The 19,327-nt window shown below is 34.7% G+C and overlaps 1 protein-coding gene across 3 annotated transcripts in view; it reads left to right on the top strand.

The window, feature by feature from the left end:
* LOC124605225 (G protein-coupled receptor kinase 2) overlaps positions 1-18,058 on the top strand; it is a 173,549-nt gene extending 155,491 nt beyond the window's left edge. For 2 of the 3 annotated variants that reach the window (XM_047136775.1, XM_047136776.1), the window contains 2 exons: positions 3,016-3,141; positions 9,676-18,058. In XM_047136775.1, the coding sequence (XP_046992731.1) occupies positions 3,016-3,141; positions 9,676-9,756 (207 nt within the window). In that variant the 3' untranslated portion in view covers positions 9,757-18,058. Of the gene's footprint in view, positions 1-3,015; positions 3,142-9,675 lie in introns of those variants that run through there. The other variant, XR_006978624.1, reaches the window with a different exon arrangement.
* The last annotated feature ends 1,269 nt before the right edge of the window (positions 18,059-19,327 follow it).

Below are 19,327 nucleotides of genomic sequence, written 5' to 3'. Positions count from 1 at the left end.
GCCATGGCTTTACCAAGATGCAAGTAGCCAACATGTATAATTCCATCTTTATTCCAAAAGACTGATATGAGCAACTTGTCTGATGATCTTTGTGTTTTGAACTTCTTTGGATGTGGAGAACTACTGCGTGTCTATTCTTTAGTCTCTGGATCATATGTGTATATCCATGTTTCATCCATGGTGATGAGACGCTTCAAAAATCCCACAGGATCCCAGTGAAACTGGACTGAAAAGGTATTATGAAGCAACTCTGGTTCATGCTTTTAGTCTGCGCTGAGACATTTGGTAACCCATTTTGTACCTGCCATATCATGATAAATTTGTTTGCCCGTTTTCTCTTGAAGAAGAAGAAGAAGAAGAAGAAGAAGAAGAAGAAGAAAATACATACATAATCACAGCTGGGCTCTCTTTCATTGTGAATTCCCAATTTTCTTGCTCCATGCTCGCTTCAAATCTGCGTGGAAAAATAAAAACTAATGTTACTGCTATGCAATTAATAGATATAATGTAAAGAATAAAGTTTAATGCCAAAACATCAGAATTAATCTATAGCAGGTTCAACTAGTAAAAGCTGATGACTTATCAGCATCCCCTTGTATGTGGAAATAAATAACACTGTTCAGAAATATCTACAAGAAGAGGTGAGACGAACAGTGAATATTTAATAAGAGAAAAAATGGAAAACACTGAAAGTATGAAGAAAACAAAGCAGTGGATTCTCTCTGTAATATGCAAGGTTTTCACTAAAATTATCATCAGTTGCTTAGAAAAACATTGGTTTTTAAGGTTGGAGAGGAACAAGTTGACTTCAGAAGGGTCATTTGCAAGTGACAAAATTTTAAAGTGGAATCATGATAATGGATTACCACTTAATGTGGGATTCATGTATATTGCAAAAGTCTTTGACTCAGTTAAAATAAAATCTTCCAGCAAACTGTGTTAGGATATTGAAAAATTTAGAATTGAAAGAAGAACCTAGAAGGAAATCCCATATCACCAAAACTATTCTGCTAGAGAGAAAGTTTTCAATCTGTGATGTGGAAAAAAAATTGTATATGCCAATCTGTACTTTTCTTTTGGTAGCATTGTATTATTTACCACTGGTACAGATGATAAACATCAACAACAATTTGTGAAACTTAATAGACCAAGTTCAAAAGTAGGTTTGAAAATAAGATTAATAACATGTAAGAAAACTGGGCTATACAAGAAAGGACAGGAAAAGGGCAGATGACATCCGGTCTGTGACGAAGATTAATGACATCTTAGAGACAGTAGGTTCCTTGAAATGGCAGTGGGCTGGCCACGTCGCAAGAAGAAAAGACAACAGATGGACGAAGCTACTAGGTGGTTGGTGGTTGTTAGTGTTTAATGTCCCGTCGACAACGAGGTCATTAGAGACGGAGCGCTAGCTCGGGTTAGGGAAGGATTGGGAAGGAAATCGGCCGTGCCCTTTCAAAGGAACCATCCCGGCATTTGCCTGAAACGATTTATGGAAATCATGGAAAACCTAAATCAGGATGGCTGGAGACGGGATTGAACCGTCGTCCTCCCGAATGCGAGTCCGGTGATGAGGCTAGTACTGGAGTGGAGTCCGAGAGAGCACCGGAGGTCTAGAGGAAGACCACCAGACAGATGGGACAAAGACGTCAAGAAGATCGCTGGTAACACCTGGCAGAGAACTGCCCAAGACCGTCCCACTTGGAGAAGACTGCTGAAAGCCTACCTGAATCCACGACTCGAAGAGGCCACATCATTTAATGATTGAATTGGCTGACGATGATGAAGAAAACTGGAAAAATTAACAATATAGTCATAGAATCAATTGGTAATGGACAGCAAAAGAAATAAACAGAAGAGTAAATATTATCTGAAGTGCTTTCAATAAACTGAATACGATTTTTGAAATGAAGATTCTGATGTATGTAAAAAGGAAAGTTTACAATCTGTGTGTTACCATTTTTTATTCATAGCAGTATCACATAAATGTTTAAAAGAAAGAGTCATTCAAAAACTGAGGTTTGCTCAGTGAGCAGAGAGAGGTGCATCTTAGAAATTACTTGGAAAGATAGCAAAACAAGTAAATGGATCAAAGAATGGTGTGCAGTGGAAAATGTAATTATAATTAATGAAAATCAAGTAGAAGCAGGCAGAACATACAGTCAGGCATATGTGTCGCACATTTACCGTGGAAGTTCTTTATTGGATTCCAAAAGATGAGAAATGATTGTGATGACTACCTAATGGAAAGTGGGTGGACAATTTTTGAAAATTTGCAGGTTCAGTGGATGCCTCTAGCTGAAGACATTTTTACTGTGCACTGGATGTCAATTTTCTGCTAAATGTTTGTGTCCATAGTAAAGAAGTGAGAATTTTTAGTGTGCCATAAATTAATTGTGTGTTCTCCTCAGACGCAAGTCAGTCTTCCCATGAAACATTATAAAAAGCACAACTTGATGCAAAATAACAAATGTTAATACACTTTATAATTAACAATATGTGGGCTTATGCAATGTGCAGCTGAAATGCATCACACCAAACATTATTTGTTGGTTACAGTAACTGAAGTTGAAAATGTGTTTAGTTTTGTAATTTAAGGCGTAAAACATATTACAGAAACTGTCATTGGCATTTTATTTGTATGTATCTCTGTGCAGGGGTTCTTACTGTTTTTAGCCAGTAGTTATTTCTGAATACCTATGTTTGTTTTCCTAATATATTGCTCTTTCAGAGAAGTGAGTTGTTTAACTGAATTATTCATCATAGTGGAACAAAATATTCTCTTCAGAAATAGTTGATACCATGTTAATTGTTAGTTATTGGGTTTGTTACTGCATTTTCATTTTGTATAATATTAGTAAATTATTCTTAGTCATGTAACACTTAATACAACTGATCGACATATTTTCATATCATAAAGAACATATATTTAAAACTATATTTGGCTTATGGTGCATCAGAGTTAAAATTTTAAGTATAAGGTAAAATATTATGTATTGTAATTTTTTCTTTTAGATGGTTGAGACAGAATGCTTCAAGGAACTAAATGTATTTGGTCCAAACAACACTCCAACTCCAGACCTTATCATTGATGCTTTACCAGAACCTGATAAAAAAGGGTGCTTTCCTTTTAGGAGAAAGGTATGTGTGTTTCTGCTGTTAAACTCAGTGATAAAAAATTTCGTAGGGCACTGCAGCCCAAAACTGTTAACATACATCACTGAAAAATCTGATGCAGCTTGGTCATTATGGAGAGGCATTTCATATTTAAATTACCCTTAATGCTAGAAGTAATGATGCCCTGCAGTTTCCTCTTGAAAGAGTGTATATGGTAATGAGTGCTTCTTTTGCTGCTGTACATATACAAGTTGTAAGAAAAATAGCCTTGAAATTATATGGGAATTACACAGAAATAGCGGTCTCCATGATAATTTTAGGAAGGAATGTAAAAGACACCAAGGGATCTGTGTTGAGAGAGACTGCAAGACTGAAGGAGAAGGAAATTTGATTAATCTGTAGTAGTGGTTGCTCTGAAACTTGTCACTTTTTGTTATCAGCCAGTTACTGTAATGAGTACAGTTAACTAGGTTAGCATTTATTTAACCAGATATTTTCCTGCTGTACTACATGACGTGCAAATTGGTTAATTTGTATTCCATTGTCAATTTAATTTATTATTGTATTATCCAAAAACATGGATTAGTTTTTTGTAACTTCGAAACTCTGTAGCTACACTCACACTACCATCTAACAAAAAATTGAGAAAGCAATCATATCAGTTCATCAATGCTTCTGTTGATTTTTCCCCCTTTACATGTCCTATATCCTAAAGAGATCTGTGGATGAATAAAGCTGTTGCTGCTGCTACTACTACTACTACTACTACTACTACTACTACTATTGCCTTCGTAGTTTTATGTAAGTCAACTTATTTTAGTGTGTTCAAAGTAGGTGATATAATGAGGTGCAGCAATGTGAATGCCAGAAAAATTTTGGGAACAGACTTTATTGTTCATTCTTCATTGTATTCTAATAAGAGAATCACATTCATGTTCAGTTAAGTGACATGCAAATTGCAACACAGCTTTAATTATTCATGTAGATCTTGTATTACTAATTTCTGTTTAACCACAATGGTTAAAAAGTGAGAATGAAAACTGATACTCTAAATATAAAGGTATTCCAAAAAAGTAATAAGTATCTTACATGCTGTAGGATTTGAAACATGAATAAATGACCAAAAAAAATAAATAAATATTCTCTCAGAACAACACCACTATATCTTCACCTATAATTAATTGAAACATTATATTAAAAACCACAGTGTTTATTATGTCATCGTCCTGTTAGAGATAGTGTGATCTTCATTTTCTTGTAGCTGCTAACCAGAGCACCAACCCCGGTACGAAAGAATCTGCTGTTTAATCTGTTTGATCCACAGTATCATATGGCGTTTGTTACATATGATTGAACACTGCCAGAGGTGTATGTCATGTAAAGTGCCAGAAACAAATCCTATGATCAACCAGAGATCAAACTCCAGCATTTTGGCCGCAAATGGCAGCTAACACCTGTTGGTAATGCTACATTGGATCAAATTCTCACAATAAGTGAAATGATGTTATGTATTGATAACTTTCATACCACTTATGAATGTCATCATCTAAAGGATTAAAGGTGCAAATTTATGCTTTTGTTGATTTTGTTCACAAACACCCTTCTATCCACCATGGAGAATGGTACGTTCCTTCCAGTATTATTTGTGTTAGTTTGTAAATCTTGTAATGCTTTGAGGACTACTCAAGGCATATGTCCTTTTTGGCTGACTATGTGCAGTTTATGGCTCTCAGTATTGCTGAGTCATGTTCAGATGTAGTGTACATTGATTTGTAAATTATCAGTTCAGTAACCTTTTTGTATATTGCACCTACCTTTCTTCAGGCAGATTAATTGAAACAGATTCATTGTTGTCATTTTACATGCATGTATAAATATTAATAATAGAGACTGTGGAACATATGACATTTCTGGAGCCAAAAACCATTAGTCCCTTATGTGGTTCCGATATATTGATGATATATGTTGTGTGTTAAAGCTGAGCTGCCAAATTTTATAGAACATATAAGTCCATTGATGTAGTTGAAATTCAGCTGGTACTATGCTTATCTGATAACATGTAGTGAATTATAGTGGTGGTCTGAAAATTTTAAGTCCATCAACAGTACATGCACATTGACAATTGCTATCCTTACCATGTTACACAGTTTATCAACCAGTTATAGAATTCTACTGCTGACTGTGTGCCAAAGTGCTGAAGAATGTCATCAGGAAGGTTAAAGCAATGCATTGCAGCAAAAGAACAAGTAGATCTCAATGTTGCCATCTTCACTGTGAGTAATACCCATACTAACATGTGGTGAAACCCTGAAGCTTGGTTACTTTGCTTACTACACACCCATAAAGAAGATTCTTAGCTCAGAAAAAGGACAGAACAGTCTATGGTGCCAGTTTGTGACTTTTGTGGAGGTCGCTGTGCTAGCAGTTAAAGATTCAAATACACCTTGATGAACATATGGTAATGGAAAGTAAAGTCCTTGGTGGATGGGATATCTGTAAAATGAATAGTTGAAGTGCCAAGTCGTCCCCAGGTACATGACTGAGAACACTGCTAGCTTTCAAGTGAACTGTCCTTAAGAGCTGTTGAGTACACATGTATACACACCTGTACTACTGCATTGTTCTGGTTGTCCACATTGTGCTAGCAATGCAGTTGGGGTGAGGGTTTTGTGTCACAGGGGTTGCAGAGAAAGGAGACCAGGGGCCTGGGATAGGAATGTGACACCAGTGAGCTCGTTCTGGCCACAGGCAGTAGGAGTTGTGCTCAGTGCACTATATGACGTGTGACGTGGGTGAATGATTTATTTGGGGGGGGGGGGACAATGGAAAATAGGGAATTAAGGATACTCTGGAGAAGAGGGTGAGTGAAGTTATGGTCTTGGGGCAGGAGTGGGTGTTCGCACGGGGCAGGGTTTAATGAAAATTGAGGTCAGGAGGATTACAGGATTGGAGGATGTGTTGAAAGGGCAGCTCCCATCCCCATAAGTCAGTGAAGTTGGTATTTTGCGTGGGAGGGGATCTAGGTGACATAGTTTATGAAGCAGCCATTGGAATTAAGTAAATTCAGTTTGGCAGTGGCCATTCTTTCAGGTGCACAAATAGTTGATGGTCATGCCAATATAAAATGCTGTGCAGGAATTACAATGGAGTCGGTATGTTACATCACTGCTTTCACAGGCTGTGTTAAAGCTTAAAACAAGTTGTCCACCAGGATTGTCATCAGAAATTAAAAGTATGTATGTTTAGTACAGGCATCTTACGTCTGTTGCACCATTCTCAAATTCTGTAGTAATATGCATGTCAGAGGCATTTCAATAACCCCCACCCCTCATATTAATTTTGGCTAGGATTGCATTGAGCACAAGAGCACATTTACAGTAGTGAGCAGCAAGAGATAATGTCAGCATTTGTGCTACTGTTAACAGTATATAACTTGGACCAGTTGACAGCAAAACAGGTCACTTTGTTTTTTCACATTATCTCTTGATGGCACTTACCACTGTGCATGTGCTCAAGTGCTTGATGTGTGCCTAACCAAAATTAATTTGTGGGTTGTACTGAAATGCCTTTAATATGCATCATAGTATATCACTTGAAAATGGCACAATAGTTGAAACAAGCCTTTAATGAACAATAATAAATTTTAATATTTCTGATGACAGTCCTGGTGGAACAGTGGCTTTAGCCTTCAACAAAATCTTGAACAGTTGGCAACACAGTGTAAAGAAAATGATTTCGTAGGCTGCCCTGCCCCACATAGAATAAGACTGTGACCAGACCAGAATACAATATCCTGTGTGTGTGTGTGTGTGTGTGTGTGTGTGTGTGTGTGTGTGTGTGTGTGTGTGTATCAGACAGGTCTCAGACCTACATCTGGCACATAGGTATGATGCATGTAGCAAATGCCATATTTACTTCCAACACCATGCCATGTAGGTCAATTTGTTGACCTATTTTTGGATCTAACAGCCGTTAGAGGGCATACTTCAGATTTGTAAGTCAATCTTGCACACTTCACATCTCTTGTAGAGAGAAATTCATCAATGTTTTCACAGCTTATTTTTTGAGACTGAGTTACAAAGGGATGTTCAACCATTAACTCTATAAAAATGCTTTGCAGTGGATATTCTAGTGTGTGTCACAGACATGATTTCTGATTGAATGGTCAGATAAATAATCCAGAGCAGTTGTAAGCAGCTCATTATTGTGCTTTAGTATGTAAATGGATGACTTCCACTGCATTTTTATGGGCAAGAATGTAGTAGGTTTGGGTCACTGTAATTCTTACTTATGGAATGTAACACAATCATATAGTTTGGAAAACATTGTGTTTCTTTCAAGTTAAAACGGGGATATTCCCAGTATTCTTCTTTGGTCAAAGGAATCTCTGTGTGTGTGTAACAACATATTTGCAGTGAAATTTCAAATCCCATCACATGCTGCAGTCAGAACAAGTAGCAGTACACTCTATTTCAGGAACTTTTTTCTCTTGATAAATGAGTTCTCTTGGTTGTAATATGACATTTTGCACTTGATGCACGCTTTGTTGTTATAACTCCAATGTCATCATTGACCAGGTGACAACTATTGTTTTGTACATTTTGGGTAATTTACCTCAGTTTGCAGCTCACCTAGCTAAGACTGTAGGACCATTAGAAGTTTATGAGTATTACATTTCTGATTGTGCTCGTTATTATGGTTTAGCAGAACACACACTAACAACATTGCCAAACTCACCTGAATGCACTCACCCACATTTAGAATGTCATCACATCTGCAGGTGGGTGCATAAGGGGGCGGGAGGGGGGGGGGGGGGGCGGAAGGAATATGTACTTACATTAGATAAAGACTAGTAGCTGAAAAACCTATTAGATTTTTGTACTGCAATATGTGTCTTTGCTACACCAGTCAGATGTAATTGAGTGGTTGCCTTTCCTAATTTTTGCCTTTGTTCTTTTTTGAGTTTCATTAAATAAGAGAAAAAGTCAAGTAATCTCATAACACTGTGCAACAATGAAAATGTAAATCGAATGAAAATAGCCAATTCCTACCAGTTTTAATGTGCTGACCATGGATATCACAAAGACAATTCAAAATTAGCTCTGGTTTTCATTTTACACTGTTGTATTATGGTGAGATAATTATATACAGATTTTTATGTTAAGTTCAAAATCAAATATTATAATGGTTTGTCAGAGGCATAATAACTAGTAACAGTGGATTATATTACTGTCCCTGGTCTTACTTGTGTGCAATATTTTGGATATACCAGTTTTAGTGATCCTTTTGTCCCACTCATCTTCAACTTCAGTGACTTTATTAATGAAAATGGTTGCACTGCTATTAGGTGTGAAATTAAGGTATACTAAATATTGCTGCTTTCTCTTTGAATGGGATAGCTGAGCTCACGCATCTCATTACAGTAAACATGAATGGCCCACCACAGAAAATCTCTTCCACCAGGTATAAAGAACATTCAGAGTGAACCTCTAGTAGACCCTGAAAAGATTCTGCTCCCACCCTTGCACATCAAGTTGGGTCTCATGAAAAACTTTGTTAAGGGAATGAACAAATATGGTGCCGTGTTTAAGGACTTCAGGCAAAAATTCCCATACTTAAGTGATGCCAAAGTAAAGGAGGGCATCTTTGTAGACCCACAGATTCGAGAGCTTTTTGGAGGCCATACTTTTGATGGAATCATGCAAGGTGATGAGAAGCATGCATGGAAATGTTTTAAGACAGTCTATTTACAGTTCTTAGGGAACAAATGGACAATAAATTACAAGGAGATTGTAGATAACATGTTGACATCTTATGAAAAACTTGGTTAAAATATGTCATTGAAAATGCATTTCTTACATAGTCATCTTGACTTCTTCCCCAAAGATTGTGGTGGAGTAAATAATAAACATGAGGAGCGATTTCATCAAGATATTGCCACATTTGAGAAGAGGTATGCCGGAAAGTGGAGCCCTACCATTTTAGGAGATTACTGCTGGACTGTCATAAGGGATGTTCCAGAGTATGTGTATAAATGTCAAGCCGAGTGAAAATGGTCATCTTTTGAGTTTATCTCTGAACAAAATATGTAATTGTATGTACTGTACATATGGACATATAACATTTGTAATCCTTTATATACATTTGTGACCAGTTAATTTATACATTTTCTTTTGTGCTTTACATAGTTCTGTCGAAAAGTAGATTTACAAAGTATTTTCATTCATGTAAATATTATCTTCATTTTTCTTAATATTTTACTTTTGCACTTCCATAATGGCACTGAAATTTATCAATGCATATCACACAACATAATTCAAGTAATTATTCACTTAAAATTTGTTATGCTGAATCTTGGAACACGAATACATATTTAGTTAGTGAGTTATTTATACAAAAATGTAGATTACTTAAAAAAACTAGAGCTAAATATTCAAGAAGATTATGATTTTGTATTATTTTATACTGAAATAAACTTAACTAACTCAAAATCGTGCAACTTACACAATTTCACTTCAGATTTGTTAATCGATTTGTCTTGCAATTTTTTGTTCTCAGAAGAAGCAGTCTGCTCGCACGCGGCCTGTGACTGTGGTAGATCAGACAGTTGCTGTGCCAACAGAAGAAGTCAGAAGCTGATGACTGTTGAGCAATAGTTGTGCATCAGCAGGGCAGCCGTAGATTTCTTACCTATGTTCAGACTGAAGAATATGTCTGCAGTACCTGTTAATAGTGGCATATGAGATGTGTTATCTCTTGGCCGGTTTACGGTTCATGTAGCTTTTATACATGTTAAGAACACCAGCATTACTCTATTATTGATTGCTCATGAGCAGTGATGTTAGGGCTTGAGATTTGACTCTGTTACTGTTCTTATTGTGTGACATTTCACCAAGATTTTATAGACGAGTTTTGATTATAATGTTATTTCTGTGTGCCATAACGTACAAGTTTGAGAGTTAGATTGCAAATGTAAAATTAGCCATACTTTTTATGAATATGTAAAATGAGATTCAGTAATGCAGAGGTATTTCTTACAATGCTTTATAACAACTTGTGCCAACTTTGGTTACATTTACATTTCTCTGCGCCCTGTTATATTACTGCTGTGACTCACTGAGGTCTGTTTCATCACTTTGAGTTACTTTTTAGATTTCAGGTTTAGACAAAATGTGCTCTGCTAAATGCAGAGTTGTGAAAGCTTATGTTTTTTGTTCCAGGTGAAACATTATTTTGCTGTTAGAATGAACTATTCACCCTTTGGACAACATGAAACAAAACTTTTTGAATTTGTTGCAGTTATTTGTATATTTTGTTAACAGATTTCAATGAGACACAGTTTTGCTGTAAGTGTTGAATTAAATGCTGTTAAGGGAAGAAAAATCATAAGTGCAAATGGACAACTTTGAATGATAGCCTTAAGACTAGTGGATTACAGTCATAAACATTAGGATTCATTTTCCTCATTGGATGAGAAAGACCAGAGAGACATCCATTTTTTATCTACCTTTTAAAAGAGCATTTATACTTTTTGTTGTATTATCAGAATCCAAGTAAAATGTTAATACTTCGGAGGTCATTGTATAGTGATGCATAGAAATGATATTAAAGCATATTGTGAGGGAGTGACTGAATTAGTGTGTATGTTTGAAAAGTAAAGTTTGTGTAGTGTGTACAAATAAGACAGAGAGAATCTGTACTGATGTAAATGTGTTCCTTAGAGTCTGTGTCTCGAATGAAATTGTTTGATTGTTTCATTTCATAGAGAAAGACTGCTCGTATGAAATGTGAGCCGTGTAGGCTTATTTTGTAATGTAGCCATCTATACAGTACATATTGCATATAATCAATATTTGGTTAAATGTCAATTGAATTAGGTGAAATGCACAACAAAACTTTATATAGTGCCAATGTCATTAATTACAGTAGGTATTTATAAATTTAATATAATCTGATTCCTCACTTTGAAAACTTTTTTAGTTGAGTTTTTTCTATTCTTATTCATTTTGTTCACTAGCATTTATTTGCTGTATTCAGGATACTTTACAAGCACCATAGAAACTTAATGTTTCATATGTTTCAATTCTCTTTAAATTTAATATAGATTACATTATTTCATCACAGTTTACTTTACTGTTTTGAGGGTCTTCCCCATTTTTTACAGAATTTCCTCCAGTTTTGTCATGGCATAGTTTTTAGTTTACAAGGGTTAAAAAGCACAAAGCTGTGTTGTCACATGGTCTTGAATAACTAAGCCAACAGGCACTTGGAAAACATTAATGTAATGGGGAACTCTGTGGGCTACAAAGCATATTACTTAAGATTTGTATACTCTATAATTTAAGGCTCAATGTTTGGCTGACACTTCCTGTTTTTGAGAGGAGCTGTATTGTCATTTGTGTGTGTTGCTGTTTTCTGATTTGCTTGCTTTTTTTATATATTAGTGTCTTTAGTTAATAACATGAGCACATGCAAGTAATTTTAAGCAACGAGAACTTGAAGAGACATAGTAAATGTAAAAGGCTGAAGCCATGAGCAAACTTAATGGCCAGAAGCTCAGTATAGTGAAAACCAGAACTTGATGTAGTGTAATTTCTCATTTGTCTCTCTTGTTTTCATGATGTATCATGTATAAATTATGTAGTCCAGCCATAAGTAAGATTATTATTGCACACACTAAAAAGATTGAGTCTGAGCCCTTTCATTTCTAAATATGATTGAACTGTACAGTTATTACATCAGTTGTGCTAAATTTTTCTGCAAAGCAACATTTACCCAAAACAGTAAACAAAATAAGAGGGATTGCTGTATCCTCATTCCTATGTGTTACTCAGGAAAGCTTTCTGCTGATGCCAGTCTTAGTAGTTTATGTTCCTCATATATGTTGCTAGTTATCGCAGTTTAGTGGCAGATATGTGTAATATTAACTGATGTTGTTTATAGGTATTTATTGAAAACAGTATCATGCATATTATTTAGCTTGTCTAACTTTTTCCTTGTGTTTATATTTACATCATATCATTTTGTCTGTTATATGTGAAAACTTATAATGGTTTGCAATTATTTTATTACCATGAATTTGATGCTGTAGATACTACACAAATATATGTTTGTAATTTGTACAGATTGCACATTTCATCACTGTTATGGGCCACCAAATACGAGACATAAATCTTCGTTTCACTTTGTTTCACATGTGTTAATCATATCCTAGTCATGCATTGTTCCCTTATTTTGTATTTGTTCAGTTGTTTGCACGTGAATGCCATTATCACTTAAGTAATGTAATTTCAATTTTTCTTTTGTGACATATGTCTAATATAGTTTTCTTATTTCTGAGTGTATTCTGCCATATTGTACTTTGCGTAGTTTCTTTATATGAAAGATGTGTCTCTTAAACTTGTAAACTCATCAAGAACTATTTATTCATTTACTTCGATTCACATTTTCCATCCCTTTTGTTCATTGGATTGACTGTTACATTTTGATGCAGTCTTCTCATTAAAGACGATAACTTGCTGTAACACCCTGAAAATACTCTTTACAGAAACGGTTCCGGGTTTTCCCCCAATATGTCTTGTACTTCTTAGAACATTGCAACCACTTATCTCAACTTTTTTGGAGAATAGCAGTTTAAGATTAAGTGTTCGAAAATTGATTTCATTCTCTAATTTCTGCTGTATGTAAAATTATCCCAGCCTGTGGAAGATAGACGTGAAATATTATGTCCTGTATTCTAAATGTGTTTGAAACTATGTTTCGGTTCACTCAGATCTTCCATAGCACTGCTGATAAAATTTAATTTGGATATTCTGACTTTTACTTTCCTCAGTTGTATGTGTAAATTTTCATTGCAATCGTACATTTTGTGACAGGTTATTTGTGTCAGTCACAAAATATTTTTTCAGCAAATCAAGCTAACTTAATTGAAAGCTTGTGTTCCTGATGCCCTTTTTGACTGTATGACGATTGGCAGAAGAATCTCTTTTCTATTTTTGTAGGAAATTCTCTGGTTGTAAGTAAGTATTATTCAGTATCTGCTACACATTGTCTTTCTTTCACCTTTTAGTCTGTACTGCACCATAACTCCTTCACTATCTTATAAAGAATTGAATTCTTTTTAACATTCATAACAGCCACATAATTCCTCATTCTGTGCTTCTTTTAGTCATTGCTACACTTAGCTTGTTGCGTAGAAGATTTACCCATTAATGTTGTAATGAATTATCCTTCTCTCTTTTTTCCCCCTCCAAATGCAGTAGGTTCGTGATTTGAATGGTTATAAGATCTTTGCAGCATTGTAATTGCTTCTCATGTGTAATGGACTGATATGTAGCACAGAACAGAAAACAGTATTCAAACTATCTTTCGAGCTCTTGTTTCTTTTCTAGCAAACCTCCACACATTCACACACACAACCACACAGGCACTCTGACACACATTCCTGTGGCTGCAAGAGTGTGCATTTGGGTGTCTGTGTGGTTGTATGTGTCAGTGTGTGTATTTTTTCTAGAAAAAGAGCAAAAGCCTGAAAGCTAGTGTTAATACTGTTTTCTGTTACATATATCGCACATATGTGCGCTATAAATGAGTGGTTGCCTTTCCCTATTTTATGCACTGATCCATCTAAAAATTTCCATTATTATTATGTAAGGTTATGGAATTGGTTTCATATGAAAATAGGAATTACAAGCATAATAGCCAATTAATTACTATAGTTTCATATTCAGCTACTTGCTAGGGAACTTCATAGCCAAGTTGCATTTCTCAGGTTGTTACATGCATTTTAAAAAAACGTTGTTCCTTACACTGTTTGAGTAACATGAGGTATCATATGCCCATCAGAGGCTTCAATCTCTCTCTCTCTCTCTCTCTCTCTCTCTCTCTCTCTCTCTCTCTCTCTTTTGTGTGTGTGTGTGTGTGTGTGTGTGTGTGTGTGTGTGTATTCTCCATAGAAATAAGCGGAAAAGAGATATTGCCTCGAGTGAAATCGTTTTAACATTATGGTATCTAGTCTTGCTGGGATGAAATGTTTCACAAATTGCTAATGGATGAGTGATTTGCTGGTTAAATGTGTTAATACTGATCAATGGATCTTGTCACATCTATTGGGTTTTTCAAAACACTAAAGAATGCAGTTTTGTGCATGACTCATTACATAATTATATTAAGATGTCAGCCTCTCAGGTACATAAATGCAATGGAATATATGCAAACGCTTAAGATTATAAAGTTTTGTAGCTTCTACATGGTTCTATTATCAGTATTATTCCTGAGGAGCTATCCTGGAACTATATCGTGCTCCCATGACGTCCACTTCGGAGTCCTTTGTAATGGTACACAACATTCCTTCCTTGCATGAGATTTATAGAAGGATCAACTCTTAAACTAGTAGTTAGTCATCATGCAAAACATTAGTGCATGATTAAGTTTTGAGATGTAGATAATTGAATTTTAAATTCAGTGTGGCCTGTTGCCATACCACAGTTATGAACTTTCTCTAATTTTACTATATATTACATTTTTCATTTCTATTTAATCTACAAAATTATAAACTGCTATGTAGGCAATGTCAATTTAATAATAACTGATTAACTGTATTGCAAAAGTTGTATTTATACATATGAATGACTGAAGAATCAGTGCAAAATATCCTAACTTCATTGGGTGCCATCACTTTTTGCTCCCTATTCTTCCAGTTAGTACAAATGATTCTACATTTCTTTGGACTAATGAAATAGAATTTCACTGTGTGAATACTATTTGGCTAATTCAACTCCTTGTATTTCGAAAGTAGAAAGTATTTATATCCATTGTATGACATGGTGTAACGAACTGGTAGATATTTGTTGTGGTTTACTCATGTCAACTTAAGTGATAGTGTAATATGCTGTAACACTGTATTTAGGTGGGAAAGGTACTGGTCACAAGATCTTGAAGTACATATATTTCAAATACAGTAATGTGCCAAAGATTGATTGTATTGTTCCAGTGGTTAGTTTAGCACACTTTTCAAGAGCTTGAAAACTCAGGATCATTTCATTTAAGTTTTTTTTATTAGTTTCTTACAGGTATGTATCTTATTTTGGGAAAATGAGGTTTTCAGAACATCTTATGTGCAACGTAGCACATTAATATGTGTAAATGTACTGTAGGTCGAGGGTTATGACTTCAGGATGGGCAGGGACCTTGATGTACATGTGTGCATGTAAAAGCGCAGGCATTTGTGTACTTGTGTGAAAGTGCATGTTTTATTATGTGTCTGCTAATACACTCATACACGTCCATCAGAAATTGAGACATAAATCTGTTATAGATGCTGACTTCCTTAAACCAGTGTAAGATTTTGTTTGTTTCCATTCATCTTTCAAGTATCTGCTCATAGGTAAAAAGTTATATAACCCCAATGTGCCATGAATTGTAATATAATGGTCTGTCCTTGCCATACACTGTGAAAATAAAAAATCTGTCTACCCATATTTTTGATGGTGCATTGTTGGATTTATAGTAAATTTTCTGTTACTTATCTGCGGTATTTATGCCTTTGGTTTTGCCAGTTGATGCCCAAGAAAAGTATTTAAACATGAATAAAATTAGCCTCAGTTTTCCAGTGGAAACCTTTGTTTCTGCTCTTCTTAAAGTGCTTTGCCTTCTAAAACTTTAGCCACTTTGTGCTGTAGAGTAGCCAACATTAGCAGAAAAATGCATATTATAGTTATGAATGATTGTGATTATTTATTTTGCTCGTTGGTTGTTTTATATGTAGTTGGCTTAACAATGTCAGCCGATGATAGACAGAGTTTCCTTAAATTCAAGTAATAGACTTTTAAGGGTGCAGATTTGTTAATTCAATTTCACCGGGGGAAAAAAAAATCAGTTGCTGTGTATAGTTGAGCAAACTCAGTCATCAAAATCATTAGATTCCACAAGCTGAATAATATTTATGGGTTAAGAAGACTAAAATTAGCTGCCTTCAAGTCTCTATTGTTAATTTTGTATTTGTAAGAAATTCTTTTGTTTTTCACTGCTCCTGAAATGTTGTCCACTTGTTTAACTTTCTTATTTATAGAATATCTTACATTTAACACTAAGATCGAAACAATATTTGCATCAACATGGCTTAAAATAGGATGTTAAATGTGCCTCATGCCAGTAAGTTAATTTCTCCGTAATATTCTGTGCATTTTGCATGTTGAGATTGTATTGAAAACATTTAGACAGTAACATAGCTGACATTCAAAGTACATCATGCCTCATGATGTTATATAAGCTTTGTATAATAAGATCCAGAAACTGAAGAAGGGCCTTGTTTATTGAGTGTGTGCGATGTAAGTTACACCTTGATTTTTCTCATACCTTAAGTACTTGAAAGTCTCTTTAATCCAGAACTAAAGGCAGACAAACTATTTTCTTCTCTTTTTTGTTATACTGGACATCTGCTGGACCTCAGTTTCATCAAGGATCTAGAAGGAATCGGCCAAGAATCAGTTGATGGAACTGTCAAGAATCAGTTGAAGTAATCATTTTGGCATTCAGTTGGATTTACAGGAACAAAAAATCTATTGAAAGACCTGCAAAGTTTTCTTAAAGGAAACTCAAAATGCAGTCAGATTATAAGTTAATTATTTGTGTTTATAACTAAAATTGAGATTTAATTTCATGAGCCACATGTAAATACTACATTTACAAAGATATACATGTCATTTACACATATAAATTATGTGCTTGAACACTTTTTTGGTAAAATTTTGATTAGAGCCTCATTTGGACGCAGAAACGTATGACACTGATTTTTTTATTTAGTAAATACTTGTTGTCACAGTACAGGTGTTTAACTATACTTGTTTGCAGTAATACTTTATTTATTGGGGGGCTTACGCTCGGTGCAAGTACTTTTAGTTGATTGGGCAGGTCTCGTGTTATATACCGTAAACTGTGACTGTCTCATAGAGGTGACTGCGTTGAGTATGTGACTTGTACAGTGTCATGTTTGCAATATTGTTGTTGATGATGAGAGAAGACTACTACTCTCAAATATCATCAAGGGAAGTTTAAGATCTCCATCCAGTGAATAGGCCACCATCAACAATTCGTTTGGCCAAATTTACAGCACAAAGGAAATTAAGTAAATGAGCAATTAACCTTTTACTTTTATATTTGCGCATGAAGTTCTTGAACTTGGTAGCAGTCCATACAACCAGTATAAGAGGAGGTTTATAATTTTAACTAAATCAAGTTACAACTTGATTTTTCTCACACTTAAAGTACTTGATAGTTTCTTAAGTGAGCCTAAAAAATTCTAGGACTGAAAGAACTTGTAGTATCCAAATTCCTGACAAGCCTGCGCTATAATTTTAAATCCTTATCATTGTTTAAAAATGAATTGTAACATTTCCCATTGTCTTCTGAGTGAGAAGAAGAAGAAAGGTGATATTGACTTTCACTAATTGTGGCACATTATATAATTCAATCTACATTTTAGACTATTTTGTGTAATGACACACTAATGGCAAGAGGCACATTTAGTGTATATCCTCTCCAAAATTTTTGTGACTTATCTTTCTGTTTTTTAAAAGAAAAATAAGAAGTGTAAAGATACCACTCCACCATTGAAGTTACCTCTGCAATATTTCAATTTGTTAGAAAACTGTTTACAGTATTTTATTATAAAATATGAATTACTGTCATATGTGGATAGTTCAGTTTGAAGTCTGTTAATTTGTATGAATTGTGAACATTTTGCGATTATAGGTAGAAGGCATATGTATTTCCAATAAGATGCTCATTGCTTTGATATTGTTTAGTACTTCCAAGACCTTACAATCTGTTGTTCAACAGGCTTGACGGTACTAGAAATAGATGTAACAGATAAATCCTGTTGACATTATTATTATTTTTCTTTCCTATCTCAGACATTATTATTATTATTATTATTATTGTATGGGGGGGGGGGGGGGGGGGGAGGAGGGGAGAAGTTAACTGTTAAAGGAAATGAGGTAAAAGGAAAAATATTGTTTTGTGTATGAAATTATTATATTTGTTGCATTGTATAAACTTGATTTTATTGTATTTTAGAGATACATTTATAAGCATGTCTCTATCACCTTTTATTTAAGATTACTATCTTTTTACTAGTACAAAATATTTTTCATTGCTCAATTCTAATAAATTTTGTATATACTGCTGGTCAGTACTCACTGATATATTGTGTATATTAATGTGAAATTTGAATATAAAAGTATTTATTTGGTACACAAAGTACTACTTGTTTCCAAGTCTTTGTTCTTGCCATTTTTACTGTAATCATATCCTCACTTTAACTTATTATACTTTTCCTTGTATAAAATAGGTATGTTTTCTGTTTCATGTTTCCTCTTTATGAGTGTCACACTTTTGTTCATATTTTGTCTGGGCTCTTTATTTCGTTTGCTCTTGTGTTCTTTATACAGGACTCTTTGAAATAGATCCCTGTCCTATTATTTGTTTATCAAAACAGTAGTACTTTTATTATCCAGCTTCTTCAGTTCATGTTTGCTATATTCTTCATGTGGGTCTCTGAAATAGAGCATTGTTCCATCCCTTGTCTTACCAAAAGCAGTAGTCTTTTTCACTTTGGTGAAGCGGAAGTCCTATAGCTTTTATATTCTCGCCTTTGCCCTTGTTATGATATAATGATGGATTATAGTACATTATTTTATAGGATTTCATCATGTGCTCAACTACCCCAGCTAACAAGTCTTTGCCTTGGTACTGACAGGCCTTGATTGTGTAATGTTTGTGAGAACGTATGACACTTTTTTTTTATATGAGTGTGCTTAGCTTGGCTTCATTTGGTGCAAATATACAGAGCAAAACAGAAGGAGAAAATGTAAACAAGTATTAAGAAGACAAACTAACTAAGGTTTTACTGAATACTCAACACTGGACATCATACATTATTTTCATTTATGTTAAGTCTGCAATTTGTTTGTAGGATAGTTATAGAGGTACAATGCCACTTATATTTGAAAATAAATTTTTCAGTTTTGTATAAAATCCACATCATTTTTTGTCTTAAATGTTTACATTATTGTAGGATTTTGTATTTCATTATGCACATTTGAAAACATTTTCTTCATTCATCTCTATGGATCATGAGTTTGCTTAAATTGATAAATGTAATGTTTTGATCTTAAACACTCAAGAAGGTATACTGTAAAGTGTAGTCAGT

The sequence above is a fragment of the Schistocerca americana genome, chromosome 3 (assembly GCF_021461395.2).
Source record: "Schistocerca americana isolate TAMUIC-IGC-003095 chromosome 3, iqSchAmer2.1, whole genome shotgun sequence".
In the NCBI taxonomy this organism is placed as follows: Eukaryota; Metazoa; Arthropoda; class Insecta; order Orthoptera; family Acrididae; genus Schistocerca; species Schistocerca americana.
Note: the sequence above shows the minus strand (reverse complement) of the source record. Positions and strands in the feature narration are given on the sequence as shown.